The following is a 12,021-nucleotide window of genomic DNA, read 5'->3' as shown; positions in this document are numbered from 1 at the left end:
TTTATGTTACCTCAATCTTTACAAAAACAAATAAAGTGCATTCTTATTCAGTTATCTATGTTATCTATGGAATTATAATTTTTAAATATAATGTTACCTCTGATGTTTTCCCTATGTTTAAGAAAATGATTGGAATTCAAAGTGTTGCTAATTACACTTAAAGATTTATCAGCTGGGAAATAATTATTCATTATATATTCTGATGCGAGTAAATCAAGATCGTTAATAGTTTGTTAAGTCAGCGTTTAATTTACATAAATAAGTTCAAATTATGATAATTTTTCTTTAATAAAAATTTTAGGCTCTGAAATTGCTTCTTATGCTTATAATATAATATAACTAATTTGAGTTTATCTGTCAATGAGTGCAAAACAAATCCGCGTATTTACAATCCCTATTTATATTTCAGTGTTTCCTTTATCACCATTTGCTTGCATTTTTACTTATAAATTTTTTAACATTTAAGTGCAGTAACAAAGATTATCAAAAAACACTTATAAATGTCTAGATATTATAAGCGTTTGTTAAGTGCAAGATATCTAAGTGTCAGAAATATATCTTACAGGTATAACTCTTTTTACGAGAAAAAAAATTAACAAAGAAACTACTTTAGAAAATCATTTTGAACTGGGATTATTATAAAGGAGGATAACGTTAGTTTATACAAATTTATTTTTGTTCGATTGCGTTGGAAAGTATAAGCTCTTTAAAACAGTCTCGAATCCATTCTTTGAACCAACCAGATGTCAAACTTCTTACTCAAGGAAACAACGGCTTGCCCCTACAGGGTCTAAATCCGGGGATGATGTTGGATTAAATATCATCCGGATTGAAATATACGTTCGTCATTTTAAGTATTTTTTTCAAGTATATTCTTTGATTAACTGCTCTAATATTCATCGAGAAAATGAAATGGATTGGCTTGCTTTGTACGTTTTAAGGATATATATTGAGTATTAATGTTTAAATACATTATAAAGAAACGATGATTGAAACGAAACTCTGTCGTCTACTGTTAAACAATATTATTTGCATACCTTGAGTAAAACATATTTCAAAAAAACTTACAAATACTTCGTTGCATTGTTTAAAACATGTCAAAACAGACAGGAATCATAATATTACTGCGAAAATATTTATGAATGGAATACGCCTAATGTACTTACAAAAAACATTAACAGAAAGTAAGCACCCTTAGTTTCACTAAGTAACACAAGCAACACAACAGTTGTTTGAAATATTTACATCTATGTTGTGAACAAATTATTAGCCACTTCTATTTGACGCCATATTCTAATTACATAGGAAATCTTAAAAAAAAATACGTTAACATCAAAGACGTATATTGTGTATATTACTTTTATAATCATTACTATAACTTAACATATTACATAGTTCTGACAATGTCTATGGGAAAGCTTACAAATGCGATATTAAAAACTGCTTAAAGCTACATTAAATAAGATATGTTATATAAAACATATTTTTCCGTCGGCTTAAAAACCAAGCTTTCTGTAGTTTTGTTTACATTTGTAACAGTATTGTTGTAAATCTCATTAAAATTGCTCATAAGTTATGATTTTAAAAGAAAAAAACCGCTGTAGCACTAAAGTTCGTATACGAATTTGATCATGCAAATGAAGACTGGTATAATTAGCTCGTGTATGCGCTACGTCACAATGGCAAAATCAATTGTAACCATTAGGATCACAACAAAGATGAGATATACTTGTGCAAACAAACTTTTAACGTTTAGTTTCATGGTGCATTAGCCCTGTCGTTAAAAATATTGTGTTTGTGTGAAAACATCCGTAATATAAAGCAGAAATATACCGTTAAATTCGGACTGCTACTTCAAAATGTTTGTTGATTTTATATTCATTTTGATGTACGGATGACCCAAAGGCGGAGTTTCTCAAGCAAAGAGAAATTGTACTTCCGATTTGGCCACAATGAGGTTGTAGAATTTATGGCTTACAAAATCATTTTGGTTGTCTTGACACCAAAATAAGAACGGTAGTCGATATGAAACATATTTAATTAACGGAATGTAGCTATTTTTTATTACATTTTACATGTAAATGTATTTCTTTTGAAAATCAGTGTATCTTTATAAAGGAGTACAAAATTACAAAAGATGTTAATGACGGAAACAAAGCAATGTTTAATGGTTTGCTTAACGCTGTTAGTGACATGTTTTAAATAGAACAGTGTCTCGATGCACCGATAAAATATTTTGTAACCTCTGTGTTAACAAAATTGTAGCCAAAATATTTTATTGCCCTTTTCAGTGTTATCAGAGATAGTAACATGTTATTCTTTGTAAATATGAGTAAAACGTCTATGTAAAATATGTATTTGTCTACTCGTCTTTACACTTGAAATTTAAAGCAAAATAGCATCAATAGTAATAGTAATAAAAGTATTAGTAACTTTAAAATGTCTGTATCCTTCTGAAAACCAAAATTTATCAATGTTGCATCATTGATAAACCATCCAGGAACACAACTAGTATCTGAATATTATATTTCTTTGGTTTCAGTAAAAACAATGTCTTAATCCTTAAACTTTACAAAACATTTTGTTACTGTCAATTTAAATACAGGCAAGCCTTTGGTTTTAACGTTATGCTTCACATGGTTGAAGATAATAACAGAAAACTCAAATTCTACTTTAACTGCAATGAGGAAGTATTTCTTTAAGTATTCATCAAATGAAACACAACTTTTAAACAAAACCTGTAAATAGTCAATGTCAGTAGTCAATGTCAAAACACATTCGTCATGTATCAGTTGAATCAACACTGTGAAAGATAAGTTAAATTTTCAATTATGTCCAAAACAGTATGCAACATTCAATCGTCCCGCCTTCTTGTTTCATACAACACTGGTGTTACATGTAAATAGTCACTTTTATTTACTTTCTGTTTCCATTAAATGTTGTTGATTTACTAATACTGCTTATACTTCTATTTTCTCTTGAAAGTGGTGCGACGATATCAATTTTATTACAAATTTACATACACAAGTTGTCAAATGGTGTCCTTTTCGAATCTTCTCTGAAAAGGATCATCTTACCCATAATCCGCAATATTATGTGCTTGATCAATAAGTGGTAAAGTTTTATTCATTAGGTTTGAGACATTATCAGAAAAATATGTCAGTTGCTTTGCCAATTATAGAATATGTTAGTCAATGATTTATTATCTTGTTTTGTCTCCGATATATGGCGTTTCTCTGTTATACACGTTGCATTTTAGTTAAACGGAAAAATATTGTAACTTGCGTGTAGCCTGTGATGGGATTGTCACTTGTGTTGAACATTGTATTGTATCATGCAGATAAATGTCACTGTGCTTTTAGAGATACATTATTTAAAATGTTAAGTGTATATTGGACAAGATCTTAAGGACTTCACTCATGTAAAACATGTTTATTAAATATTCATAATATATAAACAGTGATTAACAAACTGGTCTCCTCAACAAGTGTTGTTTTTTTTAATTTGGAGATTACTTGCTTTGGCATATTTTAATTGCCAAAGTTCAGACCGTGTTTTCTGAGGAGATTTTAATCTTCATTAATGTCGATATACACTATTTTGGTTTATACAACATATGTCTGTTACTATTTGAAGTTTACGTAAGTGATTGTATTTGTTTAATATTTGTTGTCGACGACATAATTTATTTCTAATCATTCGAAAACTCCGTATCTAGACTAATAAATGCTGTTATATTGTAATGATGAAGAGCTTTAAAAAGTTTATGCGTTCAATATCTTTGTAAAAATAATTAAAGTGATTTTGGCTTTAACAACAATAACATCATCTTTTGCCACGTACATAGTATAAATATAGATGTTTTCACACGTGTATTTATTAAATGTGTTGTTAAATGTGTTGTTAATGTGTCACCAAACTTAAATGTCTTGAATATCTACATTTAGTCTTTAAAAAACGTAATGAATGGTACAATTATATGTTTAATTGTGTATGTACAGCTTGAAATATTTCGTATTACTCTGATAAATCTGTGTAAATTGGTTTTATTGCATCTATGGATTATAAAATTGAGCATGAGAAGTGTAAGGGCAATGTTGTTATACCTTCAGTTTGCACTTTTTCATCTAAAAACTAAGAAATGTTAACACATGGAGCTTATTATTAGCGCATCTTTAATTCGACATGAGTTAGTTTCTATGTTTAAGATTATATTGCCAGTACAAGTATATAATTAGATACTTTTTATGAACAACCTTAATTCCAGGGGCCGACCTACCGCTAAAAGCAAATGTATCTTTTAATACAACAATATTTTCGGCTAGTGTACCAAAGTACTCGTTTAGCTTGTTTATAAAATGCCCTTCGTGGACCCAGTAAAAAATGATATACAAGTAAGTTTCGTTGCTGGAAGAGAGTACTTAAAGCAAAAAACAAATATTTGAAATTTGTCAGCTTATTGACGCTGGTCATGGGTTATTATAGACAGTGCAACGGCTCTTATGCCCTTTAGCACCGGCTTAAACAGTATTTAATCCCAAGTACTTACAGAATTACAATCAATTATCCATTACCGCTGGTATTAAACAAACGTTTGGAATTATTACTATTACTGAGATATCCTTGCTGGGTAAACATCAAGAGAACAGACAAGAATATGGTTATTAAATCGTGTTTATAATTATAATCATAATACTATTTTATATATCTGAAGAACCAATGAAACAACAGCATCGCAAAGGCGGGGCAATATACGCCTGAATGTAAATTACTACATTTGTTTGAGTAATCAAAAATATTTCAATCGGGCGTATAAAAAGTGTTTGGGGTAAAGACTTAAAGTTAAACTTCTCTTTATACCGTGGTAGGCACTTCAATTATAAAACATACAAGTTTAAAACAGTTAAAAAAAACGAGGAAGCTAAATCTTAGAATACACATTCCTTTCCTTTCAGTAATCGATCAGGGATTTTGTTACAACAGAGACAAAAAGTTATTTATAAATAAAATTTATCACGAACTTGTGGTTGATCATGTCATTCAATGAGGAAATGTTTGACAGTGAAATATTTATTGAAAGCGATACAAAATTGAGTATTGTCTCGTTTTCTGATAAAAATGAGAATGTGAAGCTCTTATGTGTGTCCAATTCTAAATCTCGGATGAACTTCTCAATCATGACGGTTAATAAGAGTTAAAAGTAGTGATCCATCACGACAATATTGATATCATAGTGTTTGTTAAATATATTTATCAAAACTTTATCATAATTTGATGTTGCTATAGCATGTTATTTGTCTTTTACTGTCAGATATACATTATAATTATGCTTTATGTTATGTTTTTTTTTCAGAATCCTATTAGACGAAAATGAATACAAGCACCACTGAGGCGTATCAAGTCGGTGGTCTTTATTACACCGATTACAATTTGCATGACTTTATAGAGCAGTTAAAGACGGGTAACAAAAGTGATTTACCCGAACTTTCGTTCTTTTCAAATTCTACAAATGACTTGGATATTCCATGGCTTAATCTATTACCGCGAGTGCGACATAAACAAAGAACTGTCTGGGACTACTTACTTGAAGTGCATGGTCCAAGACGAGGTCCCCTTGCTACGGTCATTGCAATCACGTGCGTGTATGGTTTTATATTCTTATCAGGAATATTTGGAAATGTGTGTACATGCTTAGTTATTGTTAAAAATAAATATATGCATACGGCAACAAATTATTACTTGTTTAACCTTGCCATTGCCGATTTGTTGTTGCTCATTGTTGGACTGCCACCAGAAACTTATTCAATCTGGTCAGCTTATCCTTGGATATTTGGCGAGGCATTCTGTATTGTACGGACAATGCTTGCTGAAATGTCAACTAATGCTAGCATTTTAACAATCACTGCATTTACAATAGAAAGGTAGGTACTAGTTTGTATTATTTTCCTTAAAAATACATTTTTATTAATATTATAATAGTAATAATTTTAAACACAGGAAGCACAATGTTAAACAATGATTTGTGAGTTCTTTATAGATTTTTTTTCTCTATTTTACTCCATTATTGTATTTATAAGACGATTTAAATCGAAAATTGTTTTTCAAGTAAGCTCCGATAGTATGCTTTATTTATGACAAATATGTCATATCTTCTAACATAGTGTGTAAGGAACGTTAATGACCATTTATGCCCAAGAAATGCTTGAAATTTATGTTTATTTCTCAACAGCTGTTTATTTTTGGCATCTTCTCAAACTTCCAAAAAGGTAATAATTGGCCAATTATCTTAACATTCTTTTGCTTCTGTTCCATTTTGCAATAAGTACAATTATAGTGATTTAGTATTTTGTATGGAAGTCAATATGCTACTCTTAATTTTGCTAGTTTAAAGACAAAAAATGTCACATTCAGTAGTATCTTCTGCTGGTTAGCATCTAAAGTACACTATATATACATTATTTAAACATTTAAAAACCAATGATTCCACTTTCTGAAGAAAGGAAACTTAAATCATTCTAACACATTATGTGCCTTTAAGCAACGTCATTATTGTTTTTCTAACAAATACGTTTTAAAGATTGAAATATTGGTTTTATTTTTGTTGTTAACATTTTCAGTTGCAAAAGTTAAGTTAAATACAATTATAATTATCATCAACCATACATTTTCTTTCAAAGTACCTTATAAGATAGTTATAAAAATATGAAGAAAAAAATAGAGCGTCATAAATAAAATTATTCGAGGTATTATTCTTAGGAACAACACAAGACTTTGTTTATTTCCCTTTATTCAAAAATATATTAGACTGTCACAGAGAAGATACATCAACATATTCAGGATACTGATAACAACGTCACATAGTCTAAAAAAGGAAAACAAAACACATGAATTTTTATTTACTACCAATGTCCCACGCGTACCTTGAAGTGACTACAGTTTCAAACCTATCGCAAATAACGGCATCATTTAGTGATATCATGTAAATGTATCCTTGATCCATGCGAATAAATAGCAAAACAGACAATGTATTTTCCGCTGGGATTCTTTCTGATTCCAATGTCATATCTAGTTACATTTGAACGATCGTGCTTGTCACGTCAAGTTGCTATTTTTGTCTTTAGATGATTATTGTATTATGATCCCAATGTACTTAAGTATTTAGATAGTTTTTATGACATTGGTGGTACATTAACCTAGATTGTTTGACTTCTAGTAAAATTCGTTTCACACTTATAATGTGCATAGTGGTAAATTATTATTTTTTTTATTAATATATACATGTATATATACAGTGACAAAAACTAAAACAAGTCTTTGAAAGAAATAAGTCCCGGTGTTGAAATTATAACCAGTCAATTATGTGTATCATAAATATAATCATAAATAAGTGAAAAAAGTCATAACATTATGTGATAATCACGGAATATTTAAATAACAACATTTCAGACAAAATCATCCATTCACCACATTCAATGTTTTACAGATAACACATTAATTGCACAAGCTAATTAATCAAAAATAATAACGAAACTGCAAGAAATATCTCTCAGCTTAACATAATGTTCCAGATGACATAAAACCATTAGTTCCTTCTGTTATTTAAAACGTTTTCTGTATCAACTTTGTGGCGTATGGTATTTGAACTTGATCGTATATTTTCTTGATATTTAATTCATTTTCTAACTAATTGACAAAAAGTCTATAAAAAAAGCTCATTACTCTCATTACATTCAAAATTTGTCTTGATCTTGCTTTGTCAAAGAGTATATATTTCAAGTTGATATTGCCAGTAATGAAATGTAAGAGTATGTCTTGATATTCTTATACTTTCATTATATGATCTAAATAGCTAAATAGCTACAATAGATCAGATTATAAAATCATTGTCAATGGGTGCAGTGTGATGGTGACTTGCGGAATTTGATTTCCTAATCTAAAAATAAAACAAGCTCATATTTTGCGTAATAGATACCAATTTCGAGTGCATTGTTGTAGAGTTATGCACGGTTCGAGTTCAAATGCGCAAGAATATAATTACGAAGTCCGATATGCATTTTAACGATAAACCTATTCAATAACCCATTCTCGTAGTGTGCATAAACAATCATTTTCTTTCATCCTTTATGTCTAACTTCTCACCATAAAAGTTTAAAATTAAACTGTAATTTTAACAACATTGATTACTTTTGTTTAGCCAGCGTTTGTGTACCAATTGCTCGTCTGACGTCACCTTTCAACATGCGTTTTTTTTGCGCTTGACGGAAAATTGTCCAAAGCTTCTGTTTTGTTATAACCTCTTTTGTGGTAATCTTAGGCTAACATTACATCATATTACATCATAATAATAAATCACTAGTCAATAATTGTAAAGTATAGATTATTATACATAATATGCCACTTTGATGAAATAGCAACAATTATTTAATTTAGACAACTAAAATTCAAACTCGTGCTTCATAGTTTAAGGTTATGATTACAGTACAACAAAATGCTAATAGTGCTGTTAAAAATATTATCTTAATATATTATTGACCCGGCTTTCTCTGTGTTTCAGATATGTTGCTATTTGCTATCCAATGAAGGCACAGACAATGTCCGGTCTTAAAAGGGTAATTCGTGTAATTGTCGCCATATGGTTTCTGGCAGCAATTTCCTCAGTCCCCCTTACCGTCCAGTTCAAGGTCGTTTATGCCGTGGATACTCGTAACTCAAACATTCCAGAATCCGCTTATTGTGGCATTGGTGAAACAAATCATATTGAACGAACTTTTGAAATATCAACTTTTTTATTTTTTGTGTTTCCCATGACACTGGTAAGTGTAATGTACACACTTATTGCATTAGCCATCCGAAAATCAGGACTGTACAGAGACGGGTCCGATGCCTCCCACAGAGACCGGCTCACAGGGGTTGAAATACGAGCTCAACAGCAAGCACGGGCAAGGAGGTCTGTTCTTAAAATGCTTGGTACGTATTTATTAAGGTTCTTGTAAGTCATTCGAAACAAAAGTATACATAAATAGAGCGTTTAAGAAACATTTAAAACTACAAAAGAATTCCATAGTGTATCACATATTTAGTTTGTATAAAGGTTAACGATCTATTTCTCTTATTGCTGGACATATCAATTTCCAGTTACACTATACCATAATGACATTTTGATTTGCGTCTAACGAGTCCTGATTACATGATTGGCTCCTACACGGTTATTGAATGATATGTCCAGTCACCATAAATGACAGCTGTCACAGCAAATTGTTGACAACATATAAGTACAATCCCAAAGATAAGTCTCGAGATGTAGCAACAATGACGGTTTTTGGTGTTCGGTAATTGTATTGGAATATATCTTTCTTAAGTTATCACGTTTATGAATATACGTAAAAGAGTTAGAATGATAAGCTTAGCCTTGTTGTACCCACATTCTAGTTCTATTCAAAAATACTGTAAAAGTATATTAATTTAAAGATATTCGAGATTTCAAATACTGCAAAACACAAACGTTTGGAAATATTATAAAATTGTTGAAGAACCATTTACTAGTGCCGTCTGGTTTGTATTCTATTGATTTTGCAGTGGCGTTTATACTGGTTATAAACAGACACTTATTTTGAAAATGATGGAGTATGAAATTGAACTACGTCTGTGCTTATATTTCTTCATTATGTTCTCCGACGCTTTTAGGGATTAAACATACTGGTTCTATTTGGAAGAGAAAAAATGCTTCCTTATTGTACTTGTAACTATATGAAAAATCAATTAATTTAAAAGTAGCATATTCATGCACGTTAATATGTATTACACCACACATTGATACTTTCTTATTTCATTTTTATAGATCTTATTTTTAACAGACACCAATGTTTCCATTATGAAAACCAAATAACCCTATTATGTCATAATATTTTCTGATCCTGTCAGAAAACTAAATAGAATTGATTGAATTTCTTGTCTGGGAAAATGTTTTTGTTGATGTAAATTATGTTTCTTTCTGACCGTTCTTGTGTGGAAAAATATATATTTGGTCTTGTCGATTGCCACTTATGTGTATGACTGCTTAATTAACAGATGCATGTGTTCGTATCAGCTATATTGAGACGTTATGCGATTGATTTGCATCTGATATCATTCTAATAGATTATAGAGTAATCAAAATTTTTACAGTTACTATATTAATATAAATATATCTATTTCGTTGCTTGTACGGGACGTATATTGATATGATAACCTTCAAATTTGTTATCTGTCTGGTGTATGCAAAATAAATCAAAAAGTCTAAGCAACGGAATTTAAATATCATTTGGTTAGATGCATGGCAAATGAACAAAAATGAGTCTCTCAACAGGTTACTAAAAATCGTGCAATTGCGTGAAACACGGTTTCTTTATTTTTCAGTGGCCGTTGTGGTTGCCTTCTTTGTTTGCTGGGCTCCTTTTCACGCACAGAGGCTCATGACCCTCTACATCCCGGCCGCTAAATGGACTGAAAAACTTCTAGAAGCCCACAAAGTTATTTATTACGTATCGGGTGTGTGTTACTTTATAAGTTGTACAATAAACCCTTTATTGTATAGCATCATGTCGTTAAAATTCAGACAAGCTTTTAAACAAACTGTTTTAAGACCAAAATGTTGCAAGAAGCACATTCATACGGCAAAGAAAAGGACTTATTTTTCATATAGGTTTACACATAAGAACGGTTATTCTGAAACAAGTTTTACTTCAGTGGAACCAGTTTCCCCTGCAAGAAGTTGTCACTCACATTCACACTCGCACTCCAACTCAGATCATAGTGCAGACCATGCGCGTATGAATACGAAAACCACGGGAGTAAACAAGGTACAACGCCGTGTCAGTGCTCATGTTGACGAGAAAGTTGCTTTAAACTGTGATGCTAAGCACGAGAAAGACATTGCAAATAATGATATAAAAATGGTGTGTAAAATGTTGACAACTTATAAACCAAAGGAAATGGATAATACTCAAAATCAGGGAGAGTATGTTGGTTTGTATAACAAAATAGAAGTTGTTAAAGAGGAACATTTCTAGAAAAATCTTGAAAGTGTCTTTGACATTCTCTGTTAACATTGTATTAAACAAATCTGGTATTTGTCAAATTGATAATGTATAAAAAAAATGTTTAATATTTTGTATTCTTTTTGAAGAAATACATGAACCATGTTTATATTGTACACATTGTGTGATTTTAAATATACACAGATAAAATCTGAGCTACTGATAATTTAATGTGGACATCAAACTTGAAATAAAATCTATTAAACAAATATTTTGTGATAGTCGGTACATTTAAAGTGGAGGAAAATCAGGGAGTCTTAAGTCATCATTGAAAGAAGGTTTCACGATTTTTTTAGGTAATGATAATATTTAAATATGGTATTTAATAAAAGATTGATGTGACGAAAGGACAATGTGTATTACTCAGTGTCATTTAAATGCACACTATATCTCAACCTCAATATACTCTGTTCTTTTCTGAAAAAGATTTCTTTCTATTATTTTGGTATCCTGTTTTAGTTTCTCAAGTCACTAAATTGTCATTCGTTAAAGCTGGGCCATTATTTGCTTGAAGCTGAGCCATGCATTGTGGTCATACATTGTACGGAAAATATGAAAACTAAGAAGAACAGTGAAATGCGTCATTCACAGAAGGCAGCCCACGACAAAACCCGGCAACACCGAAACACCGGAAGAAGTCTAAATTCCACTTTGTTCACATTGTGCTAGCTGATGACCAAATTATTTGATATTCCAGGCGCTTATCGTCTATGCTCTAAGTCAGTTATGAAGACATTGATGTGTTAAACACATGTTTGTCATTTCTTTATACGAACCAAAATATCATATTATGCTGGTTTTAATGTGTCTCTAAGACCTAAAACATTATTATTGCCCCAAAACGGTCAGATGCTTTGTTGCCATTTATCAGACTTTTATATACCTAAATGCCTATTTTGTTCTTTTCTTTTTAGAATAAAAGGTGTTACCGTCTTCATGTCAAACT

The 12,021-nt window shown here is 30.8% G+C and overlaps 1 protein-coding gene across 1 annotated transcript; it reads left to right on the top strand.

Annotated features, from left to right (window-relative positions):
- The first annotated feature begins 5,359 nt into the window (after window positions 1–5,359).
- LOC132712930 (pyrokinin-1 receptor-like) lies at window positions 5,360–11,694 on the top strand. The gene is made up of 3 exons (XM_060695365.1): window positions 5,360–5,921; window positions 8,555–8,967; window positions 10,396–11,694. The coding sequence occupies exons 1-3, from the start codon at window positions 5,371–5,373 to the stop codon at window positions 11,046–11,048; spliced, it is 1,617 nt and encodes a 538-aa protein (XP_060551348.1). The 5' UTR covers window positions 5,360–5,370; the 3' UTR covers window positions 11,049–11,694.
- The last annotated feature ends 327 nt before the right edge of the window (window positions 11,695–12,021 follow it).

Source organism: Ruditapes philippinarum, unplaced genomic scaffold (genome assembly GCF_026571515.1).
Source record: "Ruditapes philippinarum isolate M1 unplaced genomic scaffold, ASM2657151v2 ctg7824_1_1_1_1, whole genome shotgun sequence".
NCBI lineage: Eukaryota > Metazoa > Mollusca > Bivalvia > Venerida > Veneridae > Ruditapes > Ruditapes philippinarum.
This window is presented reverse-complemented; position numbering and strand designations above follow the sequence as displayed.